Below are 24,625 nucleotides of genomic sequence, written 5' to 3' on the forward strand. Positions count from 1 at the left end.
AAAAAACAGCAAAGGTGAAAGAATAGAAAAAAATATATATCCATAAAGGGATCAGAGTTAACACCAGAAATGTGATAGAACTTTAAAAATTATCTAACTAATCTTCAAAAAGATTCATACAGACACGTGTGTATGAAATGAGAGCACGCTGATATAGAAAAGGAGAAACCAGAAAATAAAAGATCTATTGGACATTATGAACATGTGCCAAAATGGCAAGGTCCACATACTAGTTTGAATGTAATCTCCCCAAAATTTATGTCCACCCCAAACCTCAAAACATGACTTTATTTTGAAATTGCTTCTTTGCACACGTAATTAGCCAAGTTACAATGTGGCCATACTGGATTATTATGGGCTGTAACCCAATGACTGGTGTCTTTGTAAGAGAAAAATGAGGCAGAGAAACACAAAGGGAAGACGGGCATGTGAAAACAGAAGCAGATAGCGCGACATGTCTACAAGCCAAGGGACCCCCAGAATTTCCAGCGACCCTCAAAAGCTAGGAGAGAGCCAAAGAACAGAATTTCCCCCCAGAATCTCCAGAAGAAATTAATCCTGCTGACACCTGAATTTCAGATTTCTAGCCTCCAGAACTACAAGAGAATAAATTTCTGTTGTTGCAAGAAATCAAGCTCGTGGTAATTTGCTACCGTAACTTTGGGAAACTACTCTGGTCAGTTCAGCGCTATAATCCTGTGTCTGCAAAGTGATATGGAAACTCAGAGGAAGAAAGCAAGTGCTTTTAAGAAAGTAGAGGTGTCAAGTAAGACTTAATTATTATCCAAGATATTGAAAGATGATTGAATCGACCTATTAAACCAGGAGGAGAAGGCATTCCAGGCTGTGAAACGGAGTACACACATACCCGACAATGTGAACACACGTCCTGCGTGTGTGTTTGCCAGGAATGGCAAACCCGGGCCTGCCCTCAGTGGTTCTCTACGGGGGCTGATAAGAGGTGTCCCTGAAGCACAGGTGGTGCACGGGTTTGTAAGAGCCGGAAGAAACAGAGGACACCTTACCACGCAGCCAAAGGAAAGAGATAAAGGGATTTTAACAAGAAAGTGACATGGCTTATCATGCTCTAGAAGGAATTCCTTGGCCTTGGATATGAAGTCACCATCTTATTCCCTGCTTTCATTTTTGTTTTGCTTCCGCACAGCATTTACTCCTTCCTGGACTTTCTGCTAAAGGAAATAGTTATTTGAAGCAATTTTCCAAGAAGTATTTAGAGCCACAGAATCTCATCAGTATTTTTTTAATCCTCAGTTCACTTTAAGCTTCTAACTTTAGAGTCCAGTTTGGATAGTTGGTTCCATTTCATAGAAATGATGCAAAAATTAATATTTTCTCAGGCTTCAAACCAAGACTATAACAATGCAAAGCTAACATTTCTTGAAGAAAAGACTTCTTACTCCTCACCACCTTTTTTTATGGTGGTGACTTACTGTGACCAAAAAATTTTTAAGGGGTTTTGCATCTTTTATGGTTTCACAACCATAAAACCTATGAAATGTCTGTCTGTAATTGGGTAATTGGTACTGAAATATAAAAGTAAACTCACAAAACATAAAACAAAATATTATAGTGTTAAATCCCATGAAAGAATAACTACCGATAAACTGGATTCTGAAATCATATAACCACAGAAGGTTGAATTAGAAAGAAAATCATCAAGGTTTTCTTGCCTCGTGGTGCAAACAGAAACTGGGAAGACATTCTTGATTTCTCTCTCTGCCTCATCACGGCACCTAATCACTGCGCTTCACCCGTCTGGGCGTTGTCTTAACTCAGGTCACCATTATCTCTTACCTGATTATTACAGTAACATGCTAGACAATAGCCCTGCTGACAAACATGCACTCATCTTCACCAGCCCACCCCCCTTTTTAGGTACAAAGGTTTCAGAATGATATTCCCAGGGGCGCCTGGTGGCTCAGTCAGTTAGGCGTCTGCCTTAGGCTCAGGTCATGATCCCAGGGTCCTGGGATGGAGCCCTGCACCAGGCTCCCTGCTCAGCGGCAAACCTGATTCCCCTGATTTGTGCTCTCTGACTCTATCCTTCTGTCAAATAAATAAATAAAATATAAAAAAAAATAAGAGAGATATTGAGAAAGAAGAAGAATGACATTCCCAATTACAAATCTGCATGCCACTGGCTCGCTAAAAATCCTTTGGAAGCTCCATTACCACCAAGGAAGACCAGACCTTCTCCACAGAGCTTACTAACCTCTGACCCAATCTCACCTCCTGTCCCCGCCACATCTCCCCGTCCTTCACACAGTCTGGGGGTTCTGCTGAGTCACTCACGATATTTTGTGTAGGCCATGCCTTCTTTCTCTTTTGGAACTTCATGAAAGCTTTCTCTCTGTCTGAAAGTCTGGCTATCTGCTCTTCATCCTTTGGAACCAGGAGAGAGATATTCCCCCAAGAAGTCTTTTCCAACCTTAGCAAGGCTATGTTAACCTCCAAAGTACCCTGGGCATGCTTCTCCTGCAGGTCTCAAGACATGGCATCGGCACTTCCCCTTTGTTGTTCTCTTCTAGGAGGCCACAATCTTCTTAAAGGCAGGAAATATTTTTTCACCCTACCAGTTGCAAAATGCCTAGTATACCATACGTAGGTGTTCTATTATTCTATTTAATCACTACTTACTCATGAAGGATAAAATTGAGTACCTACAATGTCCAAGATCCACGTGAAAAATCTCAGGAACAGATAACTTGTATTTTCATGGACTTTCTAAATGGCAGAAAGCTTCTTTAAATTGTGCTATTGCAACCACACCATATCCCTCCTCCCAAAAAAACTAATGCTGGCCCTAAGGAATGATAATAGATAGTGATGATGATGGTGGTGATGATGATGATAGAACTGACATTCATAAAACCAGGCGCTATGCTGGATTCTTAACATAAATACACTCAGTTCACTTCCATGACAATCCTTTGAGTCAAATACTACTACTACTTCCCAGCACAGATGAAAAGAAGTCGTCTTAGAGAAGCAACTTGGTGAGAGTTATACAGCAAGCAAGTAGTGGGGTCAGGATTCAAGCTCAGCCACCTGAGTCTAGCCCTTAGCATTAATGCATCCCCAACTCAAAACCAAATGTCTGGCACTTAGCCAGTCTCTCCTCTCTTTGACCCTAAAAAGATCTGTAGTAAAATAATAATGGTAATAAATCAAATTGAAAAACAGAAACCTAATTAACTTTGTTTTACCCTGGTTTCCAGGTGAACGTGGCTGGCTCAGCCAGTAGAGCATGAGACTCTTGATCTCAGGGTTGTGAGTTCAAGCCCCAAGTCAGGTGAAGAGATCACAGAAAAATAAAATCTTTTAATAAACAAATAAATGAACTGGTTTGCAAATTCATCTGTCCATGGAACTCTTTTGAGGAGCAACCCCTATTAACATTCTGAAGGACTACAAGATCTATGAGATGTATGTGGAAATACCAGTCTAAGCGTGATTATCCTCCTAATTCACTGTTAAATTGTATTTGCTTTTGCAACAGTCACATCAGAGTTGGCCAGGAACCAACTACAGCCCTGAATGTGTTCACCCGATCTGAATCTTTCTTATCCAAGTCCCACTGGATTTGAATCTCTGGAGTGAAACCTACGAAGCAAAATTTTAGTCATCAACTTATATTATTTCTAGGCACACTGAAGTCTCAGAACCACAGTTTTGGACAAACTGAAATAATAGTGTTCGGTTTTGCCCTGGACTGAGCGCCTTACATCTCATCAGGAAATCTCCTTTACGAGCCAGAGGTCCTTTCACTCCAGTTTCAAATCTTCCCTACGTCTCAAGCCTCTTCTCCTGCCCTGCGGTCTCTCTATTTCCCCATATCACGTGGCATGGCATTCCCCACGTTGGCCAACTGCACTGTTGACCTCCCCCCCTGATTGCTGGAGAACACTTATCTTCTGGAAGTTAACTAAAATGTCATCTCCTCTGTTTAGGAAAGTGGATCCCTCCCAGTCTGTGTATTCACACCATACTAGTATCTCTATTATAGTGTCTAATATATTGGATTATAGCTCTGGATGTATAGGTCTTCTTTTTCAACAGAATACAACTGCTTTAAAGATAAATGCCAAACTCCAACACATCTTGAATTTTTCGTACAAACTAGTTCTGGACAATAGTTGAAGTTCAATAACTGTCAGTTGAGAGATGCAAAAGCATTTTAAAGCTTTCGTCTCTGGTGGTTGGTTCTCTTCCAGCTTCTTTAGCTAAAAGAGAAATGTAATAATGCCCGGTGACAGCACGTTATTTCATCAACCAATCAATACAAGCCATGGCAGAGCAAACAGAGTGTTGTTGATAAAGAAACCCCGCACTGAAGCACAAAGTCAACTACTCAAGATTAATGCTGTCAAGAAACCATCCAAGATAGAGAAATCAGAGACGAGTTAAATTGATGATCGATAAATAAATAGAAGAATGAACAGATTTAGAAAACATTACTAAGTTAAAAAAAAAACTAAGGGACTGAGAATATGCGTGTTACAACTAAAAATCGAACAGCACATTCACAGAAGAGATTGAGGCACTCAGTTAAGATCCCTGTTTTTGCATTGAGACTAATCAACTTTGAATGCCACTGAAGCCTATTAGTGTATTAAAATATGTTTGATTCCATTGATTTTCTTGAATGTTATACCTCTATATTGTAGTCTAAACATCAAAGCATAGTTAACACCATTATAAACCTAGAAATTAAGCATAAACTCGCAAAAGTTCACCAATCATGATACAAATATAATAGTTCTTCAACTTTCCAGCACCTGCTAATCATTTTACATGACTGTGATAGGCTTGCCCAGGCCTGATAATAAAATCTCAATGGCTTAAAAAAAAACAAAAAGCACAGATACGTGCTACTATACATTCTGTTTGCACAAAATAGAGCCAGCGACAGCTCTATTCTGTCCACTTACCACTCGATTTATATGAAACACAGGTTTCATTAAAGATATTTAATAAGTCTCATAATGGTCCTCTCATTGCTTACCTCAAGAGAGAAGCACAATAACTTAAATGATAAATCAAACTATAATAACCGTATTGTTCTGCTTTCCTAAATAAAAGTTTCATTAATTTTATCCACATTAATACGTCAAAATAGTAAGGAAGTTTACTTTTGTTATGATTATTCTGCTATTGTTTCCAACACAACATTCACTTTTAGCAAACAGTATTTTATCAATAAACATAAAAATACCAAAATAAGCTACCCTATATCTGAATTTCTGTTGTATAATTTGCAAACACAGACACAAATTTTACATAAATTCTGAATAGTTTCTGTGTTTCAATGAACCCAATCTGACAAACTACTCAAAAAAATTTTTATATTGATCCAAATAGTTTTTGCTTAAACATACTGTCTTAAATTTAGAGATAATATATTTGGATATATTGGCAAAATTACTTAGAATCACTTTATTTGATTCAAAAATGTGTCTGAATTTTACCATTTAGTGAACAACTTAAAAATTCTGGACAAAGCATTGGTGTAAAATAAAAGAATGTCTGTGGCCAAAAGGTGGCATATTTTCATCTCTGGGACTCTCTCCACAGAGACATCTAAGAGGAGAGAACACTTTGCATTTCTAAATTTTTTTTAAGATCTTTAGTTATTTATTCATGATAGACGTAGAGAGAGAGAGAGAGAGAGAGAGAGGCAGAGACACAGGCAGAGGGAGAAGCAGGCTCCATGCAGGGAGCCCGATGTGGGACTCGATCCTGGGACTCTAGGATCGCGCCCTGGGCCAAAGGCAGGCGCCAAACTGCTGAGCCACCCAGGGATCCCCCACTTCACGTTTCTGAGATGAAATCACGAACACCCATCAAGAATGGCTATGTTGACCTTTGCTTCAGTTTTCAAAGACGTCAGCAACGTTGTAAGATACATAAAGAAACGCAAGCTCTAAGGTCTGATAGCAAATCACCAGGGTCTTCAAAGAAAGAAGACATTACTGAGGTGTCTGCATAGAAGAGTAGAAAAGCAAATTATAAAAACCATACACACACAGAGGGATGAAGGGACATAAAAAGAGCCAAGTGCATACGCAGGTTAGTTATGAGGCTTTAAAGGCAATGGCACAGAACGACGTGGAACTGGCAGGGAAGGCAGGACTGGGGCTGCATCTGCAGGGGGATCCAGAAACAAAGTGAAGCCATAAAACACGAACACTCTCCCTGCCATTATTGAGCCACAGGACACTGAAGAGGGCAGGCCTCCACATACGCGTTCCTGATGCGCTTGCTGCTCCCTCAGAACTAAACTCTCTGCATCTAATGTTGGACACGGTCCAGACTCAGCAACCGAGACTGAACGGGAAGAGGCGCAAACGTCGGAAGGCCTACCTTCTGGCCCTCGACCATCGCCAGCTCCCAGAGCCAAGGACAAGTCGGCTGCCTCTTCAGTGAGCCGAGGCAGTTGGGCCAGGTAGTCACGCCAGGTAGTCACCAGTTTCCTCCCAATCCCATGCCTCGTGACCGCCCCAAGTCTGTATATACACCAGGACCAATCCCGCTCGAAGAGCATGCATTTTGGATGCGTGTGTCTAACATGCACACATGCACACACCCTAATGTCGTATTCCTACAAATCTTTCCCATGGCTTCCCACATGAAGACTGTAGGAACCTCCCCGAGGATGTATCTGTGTTAATGACACTGAGTGCATCCTCTTCCTATGCTAATGTGTATATCCTGAAATGGAAGCAGTATCTTCCCAGAAGAAAAAGATGGGGTGCTATAACATGTACGTATTTACCTCGAAATATTCTTCAGTAACGAGTACATTAAAATATGAGTCTGTCTGAAATGTGCTAGACGGCACACTCTTCTCTATGCTCATTCTGATAGACTCAGTCATGAAAGAGATTAGAATTAAATAATTTGACATTATTTTGTAAACACTGAAACGTGTCAGGCATATCTGTAAATCCTCCAGTGAGTAAGACTCTCCCTTCTGTGTGAGACACAGGGAAAGGGAAAAGCATGGTGTCTCTGTCAAGGCACTTTTCACATGGAAATAAAACTGAGATTATCTAACCAGGTATCCTTGTGGTGGGTGCCTACACACCGGCACTGAAACTCGGATTTAGGAAACGACAGAGCCAATCGTCCTTATGGGTTTCACGACACAACCGCAGCAAAATGATTTCCTGAGATCAATATGTGGTTGAGGGAAAGCTGTTTTCAGTGGAAACAGGAAGCTAGGAGCTAACCTGTTTCTATGGTAACCAGAGCAGCAGCTACCCAACAGCTGTAGGGAAAAAAGGGCAGAAAGTTATAAATGTAAAAAAACAAAAACAACAAAACAAACCAATACTGGTTTGCCTCATTCGTGTGGCGGTCCTTAAAGTACAGCCACAATGAGGCAGACGTTGTGCCCCCCACCCCACTCCCGGGGGTTCCTAGCAATCGGTATCCTCGTTTGTCTTCCAAACCTCAGAACCTAAGAGCTGGAAAGAAGTTGGGATACCAGCTTGTTCAATGTGTCATACCCATTTTCTTTTTTCTTAGAAGAAGTCAAAGGAAATCAAGACTCAAGAAAACGAAGTACATTCTCCAAGGTCACCCAGTCGGTGTGAAACCTAGGTGAGGGCACAGGTCTCACACATCCCACCCCAGACAGTTTCCCAGTGCTACTCCCATATATTCTCTACCCCTGCTCCCTCCTCCTCCCAAACACCCACATTTCAGGCACTTTTGTAAAAATATTGACTACATGATATTAAAATCTATGACCGCCCTTCAACTTCTAAGAGAAACAAAAGGCAGTGTTGTGTAGATATCCACATACACATAACAGGGGAGCACTGCTTTTATATAAATACATATATATTTATATGGAGAAAGAGATGATCTTCTGGAAAAAGAAAACATATTTCAAAAAGAACTGAATTAAGTTCATAGGATATATTGATGGTTCTTGTTTAGACTATATTGCCGCTATATATGTCCCTCGGGAGATCAGTGTTTACCTGTTATTAGTCCTTTAGTGCCCTTTACTATTTCATTTAGACATATTTTTAAAGGTTGCCGTAATAAAAAGATGTGACTCAGAGTTCAAAAAATATGAGACCTGACACCGCATTTACTTTTTTTCGTAGTAGTAAAAATAAATGATAATGATATACGTCTTCAAGTGGGAAAGGCTGGCCTGCATTTCTGTATAAGCCTACACATTCCTCCTTTTCAGCTGCTTTGAAAATAAGCTTCTCGACAGAGAAGAATTTCCTGGACTCTCATGAGTTTTGTCAACTCGAGGCTACAAATGAGCAATTAACAAAATATCAGAGAAAAAAGTCATCTCTCAACTGTCCGACCACATTCACCTTTGGCGTGCCTAGTGCCCAGCAGTGGATCAAATCACCTCATTTGTGAGGTGTCTGCCTTGGGCTCAGGGCGTGACCCCGGAGTCCCAGGTTCGAGTCCCACATCGGGCTCCCTGCATGGAGCCTGCTGCTCCCTCTGCCTGGGTCTCTGCCTCTCTCTCTCAGGAATAGATAAATAAAATCTTTTTAAAAATCACCTAGTTTGTGATCAAATGTACAACTGAAAATACAATTTTTTAATGAACTTCCTTGATTCTTTTAGTGATGCATAAATTAGGTACTCTCTGAACCTACCCAACGCTCAGAATATAAGCACGAAATTAATTTGTGATATGTACAGCTAGTGGCCTGGAAAGGGTCAAAAGATACTTAGATGTATATATAGGCAAGTGCAAAAACACCAGGCTATTATAGTAGACGTTTTTCAGGAGCCCAAAATTTGGATTGGCACTGTCATATAATTAGCCGTGACTTTTAATTAAAATGGAAGCTATGAAGACACTTGACCACACGCTAAATTATTTGGTTGTTTTGTCTAAGTACAGCCTTCACCATAGTCTCCAAGAATATTACAAAGACAGAGCCTATTAATCACCTTACAAACAGAAAAATCAAGCTTAAAAACAGCCTAACAATAAAGACTAAATGAGATAAAGACTAACAATATCTTAACACAGTTTCTAAATAGAATGTTTCCTTGAATGTGTCAGGCAGTGTTTCCATTTGAATTATTTTGTTTTTGTCTGTTTGTTGAGGAAAATATATCTTTAATAACTCTGGAATTTTTTTGCACTTCTTAATTTAATAAATAATGTTTTTAGGAAATGTTTTATTATAAATAGGGTGGTGAGCTTACTGAGGGCAAAAACTGTATCTTCTCCATGCATTCCCAGGAACTTCCATAGTTGAGGGCCTGCATAAGCAATATTTGCTGACTAAATAAATATTCTAAAAATTATAATAATTGGCAACAATATTATATGAACAAGCTGTATTTGGTCAATAATTCTTTGAATTGAAGCAAAACTTACAAAAGAAAAATTAATAGTTTTTTCTTTAATCTTAAAATACGACTCAACGGTCCTTAATTTATTATAATTCTTTTAAGTTAAATGATACACTTAAAGCTAGCAAAGAGTTATTTATTTTTTTAAGATTTTATTTATTTATTAGAGACAGAGAGAGAGGCAGAGACACAGGCAGAGGGAGAAGCAGGCTCCATGCAGGGAGCCCGATGTGGCTCCATAGCAGTTATTTGCTGTCTGGGGACCTGAGTGGCTCAGTAGGTTGATTATCCGACTGGGTTTCAGCACAGGTCGTGACCTTGCAGTAGTGGGATCAGGTCATGGGGCCCAGCCCCCTAGGGCTCCATGATCAGCAGGGACTCTGCCTCAGATTCTCTTTCGCCCTCCCTCTCTCTCTGTGTCTCAGGTAAATAAATAAAATCTCTTTTTTAAAAATGTAAATAGGGCAGCCCGGGGGGCTCAGCGGTTTAGCGCTGCCTTCAGCCCAGGGCCTGATCCTGGGGTCCTGGGATCAAGTCCCACGTCGAGTTCCCTGCATGGAGCCTGCTTCTCCCTCTGCCTGTGTCTCTGCCTCTCTCTCTCTTTCTGTCTCTCATGAATAAATAAATAATTTTTTAAAGTAAATAAATAAATAAATAAATAAGATGCTCTTTGAAAGTAAAAAAAAAAGTTTTCTCAGCTAACCAAAGGTAGACAAGTCCCCAAAGAAGAGCCACCCTGTAAACCTAATTCAACCACCTTCACTCACTCCCACCCCCCAAAAAATGAGTAAAAAGAAGAGGGATAAGGACAAACTTCTAACTGCTCTCAGCTCTTAATATTGGGAACAAATTATTTAAAATGTTTTGATTCTAGTATTTTGCCCTTATCCTTTTCTTTTTTTTACTTCTAAATAATCTAGAAGTTCTATCAAAAAATTTCTGCCTGGCGCCTGTTCACTTACCTACAAGTTAATGTTTTCAGAAGAAAGCACATACAAGCTTCATTTCCCTTTTCCACTTAAATATTAAACTGGAAAGATACAATGCATAACATTTTCACAAACACATCCGCGCATCCTTGATTTTGGCTATTTGTAAATACCACTCAATGGCATCAACAGTATAATCTCTCCTTTTCTTTCCTGATCTCATTTTCTCCAGGACAGGTTTCCATGACAACTTATATTCGATTTTTTATAAATTTCTATTTTGAAATACTATTCTTAAGGATAAGAATTCATTTAAGTACAAAATACAAACCCATTTACCAAGTTAACCCGAATAATTTGGACTTTTCAAATACGCATTTACATCATAAATTAAAGCAACAAAAGAGGGAAATGCCAACCAAAACAGAAAGCAAAAATACAATGTTAGGATAATTAATTGTGCTATCACTGTTGTTTCAGTGTGGCACTAAAGATCATAAAAGTTAGAAATAAAGCGCTTCTGCTCTATAATTGAACCAATCTCCTCAATACTGGGAAAAGATAAAGATGATGATGACAGGTAATAACAAATTGAAAAAGGAATTCGGGCAGTTACAAACGTTCATCTCAAGCATATCAATAAAAGATGAACTAGTGTAAAGAAGGTTTATAAAAGTTAAATACTTAACTTCTATTAAGAATGAGACTGTGGCAGTAAGACCACAGCTGAAGCAAACTACCTGGTAACTGACTTATGCCTTCTAGGACTATATCCACACAAAATATAATTTCATCCTGTGACCTCTCGATGTAATTCTATTTATCAGACGGGCCAGATAACATTAAGTCAGGCTATCATCTGAACTAAAAGGTTTCTTATAAAAATATTAAATCACGTTTAAGTAGAATGACAACCTCTGATTACTCTTTCTTAGGCAACCCCTAATAATTTGAAAAGGGATTTTCCTGAAGACAAGTCCTACAAATGTTAGTCAGTCTGAAAGAAAGAAAAACACTACATATAACTGGTCAATAAAAATGGAAAGTTCAAACAGGATTGAAGAAGTCAATTTGAATTCCATATCTTCACTCTAATGTTGGGTTGTACAGGGTAAAAATTCTACCAAAGTCCCAGAATACAAAAAAATTTTTTTAAAGTCATAGATGACCTTTCAGAATTAGAATTCTATGTCTTATGCTGCATTAACTCTCAAGAGTAACATGATCCATGGAGGTTTCATAAGCCAGTCAGTTATAATCAGTGGTTGGGGCAAAAAGGGCCTGGGGAGGATGTCATGAGACCTCCATCATAATTTTGGATCTGCTATTAACTTGCTGTATGACCTTGGCCATCACTTAGCATCTGCAGTCTTCATTTTCTTCATCTATAAAATAAAGGGTATTCATGAAGGGACCTCAAGGAAATTTTCCAGGTCTGTGATTCTCAGCTGATTCTGCTTCTAATGGCTCTTCGACCTTGTGTTAATCTCTAATACATCTGTGTTCTTTCCTCACCTGAAATGGATGCATATCAAACCTTTAATATTGTTACAATGAAATCTTAGTAAGATTTTTAAAAACTATTTTCAAATTAATAGTTTACCCTTTGACCAATAATCAATAAAAATCAATTTCCACAGCGATAATAAAAATTGAATACCGTCTTAGAGTTTTTGCTAGGCAATCCAGCCTACAATAAAATGTATTATATTATCACGGGGAAAGATAATAAAACATTCTCCATCTTTTGTAGCACGCAATCTGGGGGGGAGGAAATCATATGATGAGGCTGAAAACAAATTTAGATTATCTTTTTAGCCACCAAGTGGAAAGAGCACTGTGGCACTCAGCTGGAATTGAAAAAAAAAACACAGATGTAATGGTCATGAGTCTGTGACTCAAGTAAATACGCACTGGTTTTTGTTTTTGTTTTAAATCCAACTGTTGTAGAATTTATAGAACAGCCCTAACAGGAAGATTTCGGAGTTGAAGTTACCAATCCTATATTTGAGTGCCATAATGTGGACATAGTAAAATGTATGTATGCATTCAAACGCCAGATCCAATAGAGGAGCAATGCTTGAAATGGTCTCTTTCATATTCTATTTCAAACTGAAAACAAAACATAGCCTCAGAATTCTAAAGTGGTATCAGAAACACATCTCCTGACATGTTATCAGATAGACAGCTGCACAACACCCCAGAGGCAGCGGCTGCTGACATACAGAAGACAATAACGAGGATGGAGCCCAAGTGAAGCTGCCTGGGGGGTAGTTCTTCTGGGCGTCAGAAGCAAACCAGACACACGCAGTTGCAAAGATTTAACTAAATACAGTACTCCCTTCCTGTGCATCATTTAAAAACACTTTCACATACTATATAATTTTTGGTTATTTATATTCCTTTTATTTCCTTTAACCTGGAGAAACTATCACTGGTTACTTTTATAGTCCCTACATGGGATTCTGAAGAATTAATTGGGAGTGCCGAGGACTCGATTTAAACTGTCATTCAAGCTAGAAACTGAAAAGAAAAATTGAGAATGGAGTGGCAATCTAAAGAGTCAAATAAAGTTTGCCACAATCTATGTTACCCAGATTTAGACAACTGGACTAAAGTAGCATCACCCTAGTGACCAACCCACATCCAACCTGTAAGAAACATGAACAGAGCCCAAGGGGGCAAGGGCCAGACTCCAAAATTCAACGTGCAAGGGCGCTGTGTGGCCACCTCATGGGGCCAAGCCATTCAGCATTCTTGTCCCTTGGGGGGAGACTGGCCCCCACAGCATTCAGGAGACGCCCTCCAGGGAGCCCCAGCCAGGACTAGGTTCCACTTCCCCACCTGGCCTCATGTTAGGTCCCTAACTGGAGCCGCTGCTTTGAGTCAGATGGGCAGGTGCGGCAGGCCTCCCTGGCAAACCGTGGGGACCAGAAGGCCCAAAGAAGCATCCAAACTAAGGAAAAGTTGGAACAAAAGAGTCAGGAAATAAAAAACCCGGCGAAGCGCGACAGCTGTGTCCGGACAAGGCTCCAGACAGACCTGGCATTGGCCCTTCAGGTGCCAACTGCTAAAGGGGATGTCAGGTGTGTGGGGCAGGGGAGGTGCCACCTGCTAAAGGTGATGTCAGGTGCGTGGGGTAGGGGAGGTGCCACGTGCTGGAGTGGATGTCAGGTGTGTGGGGCAGAGGAGGTGCCACCTGCTAAAGGGGATGTCAGGTGCGTGGGGTAGGGGAGGTGCCACGTGCTAGAGTGGATGTCAGGTGCGTGGGGCAGGGGAGGTGCCACCTGCTGGAGTGGAGTGGATGTCGGGTGCATGGGGAGGGGAGATGCCACTGCTGGAGTGGATGTCAGGTGTGTGGGGCAGGGGAGGTGCCACCTGCTGGAGTGGGGCTGGGAAGGTGCCACCTGATGGAGTGGGTGTCAGGTGCATGGGGAGGGGAGGTGCCATCCACTGAAGGGGATGTCAGGTGCGTGGGGCGGGGAGGTGCCACCTGCTGGAGTGGGTGTCAGGTGCGTGCGGCCGGGAGGCGCAGGCCCCGGGTCCCGCCGGCCTCCACCCCGGGGCCCCGCTCCTCCCCCCGCCCCCAGCGTCCCAAGGCCGCAGGGGCGGATCGGGGCCGTGCCGTCGCGGAGGGGCGCCGGCCGTGGCCTTACCCTGGCGGCTCTGGACGAGTAGGGGTCCTCGAAGAGCGCCCACACGCGGGGCTGCAGCCTCCGCCAGCGGCCGGACTTGCCGTCGGGGACCCCCAGGCCCGCGGCGTCCTCAATGCCCAGCCTCTTGGCCGCCAGGTCGTCGTCGTCGCCGGGGTCGCCACCCAGGAGGTCGGGCGTCTCGAAGATGTCGAGCGCCTCCTCGGCGTCGCGGTGCTGCCGGTAGGTCATCCAGCAGCAGGGCTCCACGTCCGTCTCGTCGATGCCCCAGAAGGCCAGCTCCTCCTCGAAGAGCGGCCCGCACACGTCGGCCGGACAGTGCAGCTTGCCGGTGCGGTAGTAGTTGAGCACATAGGCGAACACGCCCGGGTGCCGGTCGAAGAAGAACTCGCGTCCCCCCCCGCCCCCGCCCCCGCCGGCGCCCCGCGGGCTGCAGGGGCCAGGCCCAGGGGACAGGGGCCGCGGCGGGGGCGGGGGCGGCGGGGGCGGGGGAGCGCCGGCAGCCGTCAGGCAGTCGCCCGCGGGCTCGGAGGCGGCGAGCAGGGCCAGGCGCGTGCCGGGCAGGGTCCGGAGGGTGCTGCGGTAGGTCTCGTGCCGGGTGCCCCCGACATTGAGGATCACCCTCTCGTTGCTCTCGATCTTGCCCATCTCTGTGGCTCAGACATGACTGGGGAGGCGAACACAGCGCCGCGTTAGGGCCCGGGCGGCCGCCGAGCCGCAGCCGCCCTCGGCGGCCCTCCCCCCGCCCTCCCCCGCCCTCCCCCGCCCTCCCCCGCCCTCCCCCGCTCTCCCCCGCCCCGTCCGGGTCCCCGTCCCGGTCCCGGTCCCGGGCCGCACGCGCGCGGGCACAGCCGAGCCCCCCCGGGGCACGCGCGCACGGCGGGTCCCCGCCCCGGACCCCCACCCGGGACCCCCCGACCCCCGGAAAGCCCCGGAGCCCGCCCCGACACCTGCTCCGGCCCCACACGGCTCTCCGCCCCCTCTGCCCCCGCGCGGTCCCGAGCACGGGAACCCTGCCCTCGGCGCACAGCCCTGCCCCCCAACCCTCACGCCCCCCTTGCCGCCCACTCCCCCCCCACCCGACCCCGTCCCCTCCCGGCCCGGGGCAGCCCCTTGGGCGGGGAGTCTCTGCGGGCCCCTCGGCCCGCTGGGCCCCGATGCACGGACCCCGACCCGGACCCCGACCCGGACCCTGACCCGCACGGCCGGCGACACCCCCCGCCCGAGGCCAAGCACCGAACCTCCCCGCCGCGGCCTCTCACCAGGGAGACCGTGACTAATTTCCTGATCCAGTTTCCTCCGCACATCACTACCGTGGCTGCCGCTGCTGTTGTTGATGTTATTATTACTTGGGAAAGGGAACCGCTAAGCAGGCTCCGCGTCTGGGCCGACGAGCGCCAGCGTCCCCCGCCCCATCCCCCTCCGCCAGACACACGGCCGCGGGGGGCGGGCGCCGGGGGCCGGGGAGCGGGGTCGCTCCGGGGCAGGGCGAGGCCCCCGGGAGCCGCGGGCCCCCGCCCCCCGCCCCCCTGGACCCCGGGTCCCCCGCCCCGGCTCACACCGCGCGCCCCCCGCGCACCCGGGGCGGGGGCCTGCAGGTCCGCGCGCCGCCCCCAGGTCGCCCCTGCCTCCCGCCGGGGGAGCCGCCCCCGACCGCAAACTACTTGTTGGCGCCCCCGGGCTCGGGTGCTCGCGCCGCCTCCCGCCTCCCGGGGCGCTGGGCTCGCCCCCCACCCCCGGCTGGGCGCCCGCACCCGGCATCGCGCGCTGGGGGGGAGGGCAGGGCAGAGCGTGGGGTCGGGCCCCGGCACCTGCCGCGCAGCCCCCCCGGGCCCCGCCCCTGCACCTGCACCTGCAGGTCCCGCCCCGCCCCGCGCGTCCCCCGGGAGCGGCCGCTGCTCGGGCGGCGCCCTCCGCTCCCCCGGCCGCCCCGATCTCGGGGAGGGTGGGCGGCTGGGTGGGTCTGGGGAAGCTCGCGTACCAACCAGGTTCGTGCGTCCTCCTGCCGCGCGGCCGTCCCCACCCTCCCGATCCGCTGCCTGCGGGCGCCCCACGCGCACCCCGTGTCCCCTCCCGCCGCCCGCCCCTCCCGACCAGCGAGGGAGCGTCTCCAGCGGCGGTTCCTCGCTCGCCCCCGTGACCGCGGGTGGGAGCCAGAGGTCCACTTACAGGTGACGAGTGCGTCCTGCTGCGCGCGTCCGGCACATGCTCCGGCTCGCTCTTCCCAGTCGAATGTAGGTCTCCAGTCACCACATCATGGTTATATAAAACAAAACAAGTTTGAAAAGTTTATTCCAGGAACACAATGCTCCAGCAAGTGAAAACTCGGGTTTCCTTATCAGAAGCAGCAGAGGCTAGCTCAGACGTCCGCGCGCGAGTCGCCCCGTCTGGGGCCGCAGGGCCTGGGCTGCCTGGGCTGCGGAGCGCAACGCTGAGCTGCTGCAAGCGGCGACTGGCGATCTCCCCTCGGGAGGTGGAAGCCAGAGCGAAGGTGTGGCCGCCCCGGTTACTTCCGCGGTCTGCGCGCATGGGACCTAGTCCAGGCCTCTCTCCTGGGCTTGCAGATGGCTCCCTACCCCGTGTCCCTTCTTCTCCTTCCTGCTATCTGTCCCTGTCCGCCCAAATATCCCTTGTAGGGACGAACACTGGTCCTGCCGGGTCAGCGCCCACCTTAATGACTTCATTTTGACTTGATCACCTCTGTGAAGACCCTGTCTCCAGAGTAAGGCCACTTCCTGAGGTTCTGGAGGCTAGGACCCTAACCCCTCTCTTTTTCTGGGAGGATGAGGGCGCTGGACACAGCTCATCCCATAGCACCTCCTGTGTGTATTTTGAGAGGGAGACTCGAGGCCACAGGGATAGCTGTCCTCCGGGGGCGTAGATAAAACCCGAGGTAGGAGGTAAGAGGAAGTCTCTTAGAAAACCGTATGATATTGACACAGTGATTTAGGAAGTCAGGAATCCCTACTAAAGTTTCCGCCATACACAGGACAGTGAGGTGGGCAGTTATACAAGCAGTTCCCTCAGAAAACACCTGTCTGTCATGACAGGAGGTAACTAAGGTGAAGAACTCGAAGGTGCCTGGAAGATTACTGATGTCTAGGAAAGCAAGGCAAGAAAACACCATAATCTACTAACAGTATGTCCGTAAGTGTGCCGTGAGGACCCCAGGATCAGCTATATGGACCCAGCCTCGGGACCACATAAATTCGCTTTTACTAACACACACCCAGGCAAAAGGGCCAACCCCACATGCTGAGGTAGTGATTCTAGTTTAGCATGATTATCAATCACTGAGGCCGTTCTTAAAATAAGTGATAGTAAATTTCAGTTGCCAGAAAATTTCCAAAGAAAAATCATATTCAAATTATAACATACATTCTCATATTGTCTAGATGGTTCCTCATATAGCTTAATGTAAATTCAATAGGGGGAAAAGGCATATGGTTTGCTTTAAAATAAATTAGCAATAGTAAGTGTAGTAACAGAAGCATTTATAGTAATAGATAACATTTACTGAGATCTTACTAGGTGCAAAATGTTTTGTATAAATTACTCCTTTTAATTTAAATGGAGGAACTATTCACATTAAAGTATAAGACTTCCAAAAAGATAATTCATACGGATGGCAGAAATCAATAATGGAAGCCTTTAGCTTGAAAATATTAAAATTGTATTTTGAGGGATCTACAGAGAAACCACGGAGGGGGGTGCTGCTGCACAGGACTTGTGGAGGGAAGTGGGAAAACACAGGTCTAAGGAATCAGTTGGGGTCTAAGGTTTTATGAGCTATCTAGGGATAATCATACAGACAAAAGGACACTTTTAGAAGAATTCAGACTTTTCTTGTGATTCATAAACGATTGGATGTGAAACCAGAGAACATTCCAGATAAGTTTGAAAATAAGAACATGGAAACATAAAAGGAAGAGATGTGCAGTTATCAATGGAGAACTGATAAATAAGGCACTGAATGAAATGCAGTCTCTCTGTCTCTCTCTCTCTCTCTCTCTCTCTTTTTTCCTGGTCAATATAAGAGGGGAAGATCCTAAGACAAATATCCAGGTTTCATTACATAAGACAGGAGAGAACAGAAAACCCCTCCAGCCAACTAGCTCCCTGATGCTTCTGTAAAAGACAGATAAAAGTGAAAAGAAAGCAAATCTTTGAAAGATGGCAATGGAAAACTGAGGTGGAAAAAAACAGTTGTGGTTTCCTTTGTTGGTCTGTGCAGAGCAAGGATTCAAAAGGCCATATGGACATTACCCCTGGCAGAGAAGCAACTGAAATGCTGCTTCCTTTATACCCTTGAGTCCGCGTCACAGAAGGGCCACAGGCGCTGAGTGCTACATCACCACCAGAAATGTGGATTGATCTCATAGGCCACGCTGGGACTGTCAGAATGGCAAGCTTGTAAAAGTTTAACAGTTGAGCAAATGAACTCTCTTAAAGTTCAGCATAAGGATTTTTAAAATATTATTCACCTTCAAAGAGCAATACATTCATGGACAAAATTCATCTGCAGATTGAAAGATGACCACCATTTCCCACACTGCCCTGAAGACCTGCCCCTCACCCCAGGACTCGCACCTGCTCCCGCCGAGTCTGTTTCCCCAGCCCCTGAATCTGTGCCGGCTTTGTACCTCACCTTGGCCAGCAGAATGAGGTGGAGGGGACGTTGTACCAGTCTAAAGCCTTGGCCTCAAAGGGTCTTGCATACCTCGGTCCCCGCTCTTTTCTGGACTCCTACCCTGGTGCTGTGAAAACGCGCTTAGCTGGCCTGCTTGATGATGACACACACGTGTGCCAGGCTCCGGCAGTCCCTCTCGCTCTCCCTCCCTCTCGCTCTCCCTCCCTCTCTCTCTCTCTCAAACACACATCTTTGATACAAAGAGAATCAGTCCTAGGAAACAAGTCAGAAGATATAATAGAGCAAGGATGTGAAAGAGATAAATACCTAAAAGAAATACCGTCCCCCGATGCTAACATTTCGTATCTCTGCCCCTAGATGATTCACAGCCAGGTCACAGCAGCAGAACCACCGCTCTTTTTTTTTTTTTTTTCTTTTTTTAAGATTTTATTTACTTATTCATGAAAGACACAGAGAAAGAGAGAGGGGGCAGAGACACAGGCAGAGGGAGAAGCAGGCTCCACACAGGGAGCCCAATGTGGGACTTGACCCCGGGACTCCAGGATCAGGCCCTGGGCCAAAGGCAGGCTCCCAACCACTGAGCCACCCAGGGATCCCAGGGATTCCAAAAACTGCTGCTCTTACACACACCTCCAGAAGAACAGTCCAGCTGAGCATAGCCCAAATCCACTAACTCACAAAATTATGAGCTAAAAAAATGCTCTATCTGGGCTATTAAGTTTTAGAGTTGTTTGTTACCAAGCTAATCCATCCTCTATGTTGCCTTTATCTGAAAAGTAAAAAAAAAAAAAAAAAAAAAACGAACTTACATACCTGCCCTTTTAACAATAACATTTATATCGGATATTGCAAATTCTAGAAGAAAATAAATATATGATATACACGTTCCTCATTCCATAAGTTTTTGAGAGGCGGTATTTTACAGTGGTGAGTTCCTCAGGCTGTGGAGACAAGTAAAATGGAGTTTGTCTTCTGCGTGCTACTCACCTGAGGTCACCCAAGAAAATCCCACAACTCCTCTTACTCAATTTATTCTTCTCATTCTTCTAGAATGGGAAGAATGACACATCATTAATATGAAGATTAAGTGACATGAGGCCAATAAACGCCTTAAGGAAGTTTCGGGAACATGTTAGGCATCTACTAGTAGTAACTTTTATGCCAACTGAAGAAGTCTTACACCAAAATAACACAGCTGACGATTGACAGGAGCTGGATCATGACCACATCCTCTGATGGCAGCCTAACTCCTCTCTGCTGCCCAGCCTGCTTCGCACAGAGGTCGAGCCAGGTCAAACACAGGATTCAACAGAGATGTAATGAAGACAATACTCTAGCGTCCTTCCAATAAGTCTGCGTCCCTCTCAAATTATTTTAATTTGAAAATGTACGTGTTGCATCTTTTAATGACCTACTTTATGCAATGCACTTTTTTTTTAACCACCCAGCATAGTTCCTTGTGATAATTATGATTAGACGTACATATGAAGAATTCACAGAGTGCTAATTTTACCACTTGGTCATTTGATTTGCAGGAAATATATATTTATATCGCTTGTCAAGGGCCATAGTCTCTGCATAAATACCCAGCATAACAACATAGACAGCCGACTTGAGCTTACTGTATACTTAGAAAATTAATGTTCAAGAGTGCTGAGAAAAGGCATTTTAGATTGAAGGAAGAGAAAAATTTTCCACGAATATAGGATGATGTTGACTGATGAGCATTCAAAGCAAGAGTCGAAAATAGCCCTCTTGCTACAAAAAATTCTGGGCCCTAGCCTTCTGCATCAGCCGTTCATTTCAATAGAAGATGATGATGGATAGATGATGATGATGGATTCGACAGATGATAGATTAGATGCTGGGTAACCTCAGTACCCGGAGCAGCCCAATACTCTCACCACCCCACTTGAAGTCGCTGTGACTGCCACGGGGCAACATGCAGCAGCGTCTCCTAGGACGACTGGTCTACCACCTGAGGTTAGGGTATGGGCAGGTGTCAGCAAAGTGCACTTTACTTCCTAATGTTCTTGTTCTTCCATAGGTCACAGATGTTAGATAAGACATTTCATTGAAACTTTACGATCCTTATTTTTAGCACCTCCCTGCCTCCTAGTGCTAATCATTTCACACCTGTCTGACTTACTCTACGCATTATGTACATTTACAGACTTCCTCCCTTTACATCTCCTTTATGACTTCCCAGCCTTAGGGGAGTTCTGTGCTGTGCAGTGCCTCGGACTCCACTGAGAAGCATAAAACGTGAACGTCTACACCCTGAGATTTTGATGCAGTTGGTCCATTCTGTGCCAATTTCTGCAGTTGGAAATCTGTGTTTTTAAAAAGCGTCTTACGCCTCATGAAATGTCCATGGGAAGCTATAGTGAAGCGAATTTTATAAAAATATGACAAGAAAGTAGCCAAACGTGGCATCTGCAGATTATTTCAAGGAGGGATGGGGCAGTAAGAGGACTCACATTTATTGAAAATAAACTGTAGGTCTAACAAGCAAGTGTGGAAATACTCATTTTCTTCATATTAGGCAAGGGGTTGTGAGAATGATTAAGGAAAAGGAATTATTAGGAATTGCAGTAGTCAAAGCTTTCTTAAGTACTTTGGCACAAAATAAGATGCCAAGAGCTTTAGATATACCTCACTTGATCCTCACTCAGCCTATGATGTTACCAGCATTTTACTAATGAGGAGGCTGAGACTCTGAAATTTCACAATAACTTGCCCCATATCACACAGCTAATAAGAGGCAGCTGGTAACATTCAAGCCCACAGGTGTTTGATTCCAATGCCTGTGTCCCGGAAAGTAAATGGTAGAGCCATGATCTGAATATATGTGGAACCAGGATTTGAATAGGAAACAGACGATTATAGACACGAGAAAAATAAACACACTTGCAAGATAGCAATCATTCAGTGAAAGCCCATTGTCAAAATATCTCAGAGCTCTTCCCCCTTCTGTTACATAAACGGCGTACGATGAAAGCATGCTCCAAATAGGTAAGCAGAGTAGGCATTTTAAGACGACTGTTTTGTGTTCTTTTGATACAAAAGGAGAAGAACGGAAACCACGAGTCACAAATATGATCTGTAACGTGTTGGAAATAATCAGGTTGGTTTCCCCAGGAAATAACAGAGCTCAAGGAATAAGGAAGCTGAAAGAGACGTGAGCAAAACTCAAGCAGATGTAGGCACAGCAGCTAGGCTCCTCGTTAGGAAAACACCAAGACAGGGATGAGCAGGCTTCTGGGAAGCTCTGTATGCAGGTTTCAAACGGAATCGAGGGGAGTAAAAATAACAGTCAGGACACAGGAGCAGCACTAAAGAGGACGCAGAGGAAAACATTGGGATTCTTCTCCTTCGCCAGACCACTGACACCTGCTTTTCCATTTTATCTTTATTTATTTGTTAAAGAAATCGAACTATGGGACAGCACAGAATACGGTGCAGTTTGGAGGACAGACGTCAAGAACAATATAAAACTACAGTCTGGATCACCTTGACTAAATCGATCGTCCGAAAAAAATATTATACCACACAGTTAACTGTTTTCAAGAGATATAAAACATCATTTAAATTTCTGTTAGGGGAAAAGCATCAATGTCTTTTTTTTTTTTAATTCACCCTTTCGTTTGTTTGTTTTTGTAAAGCGTTCATTTGTTGTTGGTTTTGTTTTTGTCTTTTTTTTTGTTTTTTTTTTTTTAAGGATTTTACTTATTTATCTGACACAGAGAGAGGGAGAGGGCACATGCAGGCCGAGCAGCAGGTCTAGGGAGAGGGAGAAGCAGGCTGTCCGCTGAGGAGGGACCCCGATCCCAACCCTGGACCCGGGATCAGGACCTGAGCTAAAGGCAGACACTTCACCGCCTGCACCCCCCATGTGCCCTGAAAAACATCCATTTTGTTGCCATCGTTACATGCACAACCCAGTATTCTCTGAATGTCTTTGATCGTTGTATCGCCATAATTAAATTTGAACATTTAGTTAAATTGATTTAAGAGCAGCAATGGTTGATTCCATTCCATTCCCACAGTGGGGGATACAATTTATTAATGAAACATAAGCCGAAAGAATACTCACAATACACATTCCTCCCTAATCAGACACACAATTCTCCCTTTATTTTTTCACTAGTAACCATTTCAGTAGACTGTTTTGTCCTGATACGCTGCAGTCAGTGCGTATTAGGTACTAGAGACAAGTCCCAAGGAGAGCAGAGTGCCTAGAACTAAGCCGTTCACTTCAACCTCCGACTCTTCCTGAAATCGTTTCAGTGGCAACAAGATGCTCAAGCTAAAAATTAGGGAAACTTTTATGACTTAGTCTTTTTTTTTAACCTCCGATCCAAACTCAACTCTGTTCCCAAGTTTAGAAAGTTCTTTCTCCCAAGCAATCTTTCAAGTCTATTCACTCTTCTTTCCCTTCTTGCTTGTCCAGTCAAGCTCTCGCACCCATGAGCCCTATGCAGCTGGCTGACCGAGTCTCTGCCTTCTGTGGGACGCTGACCCCACCGTCCAAGGTCTTCAGAGAACAGAGGTGGTGAAGGTGTCCTTCCCATTTTGATTAATCACCGATAGAGGGCCATCTCCCACTCACAGTCCACCCACGTTCCCTGAAGTGCCCCCCACTTCACCTGGTCCACATCTTCCTGATGCTTTCTTCTTCCCTCGACTCCCCGGGGACATTTCCACAGGCCAGTCTCCTTCAGGAATCCTTGATCCCTGCACATGTAAACTGCAACTCAGCATTCAAATCTCAGTTTAAACACGATTACCTCATGGTTGCCTCCTTGAAGCTTCCTTCCTGCCCTAGAGTATCCCATGCCCCGTGGACTAGGTGCGGGTGTGCGCAGAGTGCCCCTTATCTCCAGCGTCGGGACGCTGAGAAACCACAAAAGCAATCACTTGTTTCATGATTTGTCTGCCATCTAGACCAGAAGAACCAGAATCAAGTTGTTTTGGCCACAATTAGATCCCCCGGTGTCCACTTTAGTGTCTAGTTTCCAGTGGTCAGTGTTGATAACAACGAAGAAGACGATGACAGGGAGTAACAAGTGCAGGGTGATCGCATGGCAAGTGGCCATCCTGGCTGTGATTCTTCGCACTCACAGCAAGGCTGCAGTACTTGCACTGTGACCGTCTGCATTTTATAGATAAGGGATGTACATATGCAGAAGCCACTTAAATTGCTCGAAATCACGACTTTAGTGATGGAAGCGAATAACACTGGACTCTGGGTGTTTTGCGGGCAAAGGTTGTCTTCTTCAGTAATGTTCATACCGAGTTTTGTTGAATATTGCAGGCAATGTGGAAGAAGCTGTTTTTTATGAGTCTGAGTTTCTATACCTGGAATTTTAGGTATTGGATTCTTATTTTATTGGATTTCTGAGGTTTCAATCTTATGGTAGAATTCTAATGCTTTCATCTCTGCTTCCTTAAGAATTCTAAATGTGGTATTTCCTTGGATAATTATGAAACCCACAATAGACAATAAGTCTGGGTATTCGGGGATTTTTAGATCAACGTCCTCCTAATTTTTAAATTAATTTAGTGACACTATTTCACAGTTAATACCCTGCTCTAATATTCGTCATATATATTTTAAAAATTAGACAAAAACATCTCCCTAAATATAAGGAAGCTTCTCAGGCTACTTCTTATCTAAAGTGGGTTAGCGTCCAACAGCCTTGCTTCATTTTGTACTTTCTCTGCCCCTTTCAGCCCAAACTAATATAATCTTTTAAATATCTTCATGTATCAAATAATGTACTCCATTAAACGGAAGACACATCCCCACGTCTTTTTCCAAAGTCTGTCTAAGCCTTGGGTGCTTTGTGAGGCTGCTGTGATGCGAATCCCTCAGCCGTCATAGGAGTTCCAATGTCTTAACACGGAGGGTGTGTGAGGCCTTCACAGTTCTTCGGTGAAGAACCTAATCAGACCTTTTGTCTGATTGACAAAGAATTTCCTAGCACCATCTGAATTTGATTTCTTACACTTTAATG

At 45.1% G+C, this 24,625-nt stretch overlaps 1 protein-coding gene across 14 annotated transcripts in view; it reads right to left on the reverse strand.

Annotated features, from left to right (window-relative positions):
• Nucleotides 1-19,362, reverse strand: part of KCNC2 (potassium voltage-gated channel subfamily C member 2) — a 229,603-nt gene extending 210,241 nt beyond the window's left edge. For 2 of the 14 annotated variants that reach the window (XM_077913866.1, XM_077913862.1), the window contains exons 1-2: nucleotides 16,124-19,358; nucleotides 13,958-14,621 (exon numbers count right to left, since the gene is read on the reverse strand). In XM_077913866.1, coding sequence (XP_077769992.1) covers nucleotides 13,958-14,602 — 645 coding nt within the window. In that variant the 5' untranslated portion in view covers nucleotides 14,603-14,621; nucleotides 16,124-19,358. Of the gene's footprint in view, nucleotides 1-13,957; nucleotides 14,622-15,216; nucleotides 15,385-15,935; nucleotides 16,032-16,123 lie in introns of those variants that run through there. The other 12 variants (XM_077913869.1, XM_077913868.1, XM_077913858.1 and 9 more) reach the window with 11 other exon arrangements.
• Nucleotides 19,363-24,625: the final 5,263 nt, after the last annotated feature.

Source organism: Canis aureus, chromosome 11 (genome assembly GCF_053574225.1).
Source record: "Canis aureus isolate CA01 chromosome 11, VMU_Caureus_v.1.0, whole genome shotgun sequence".
Classification (NCBI taxonomy): Eukaryota; Metazoa; Chordata; class Mammalia; order Carnivora; family Canidae; genus Canis; species Canis aureus.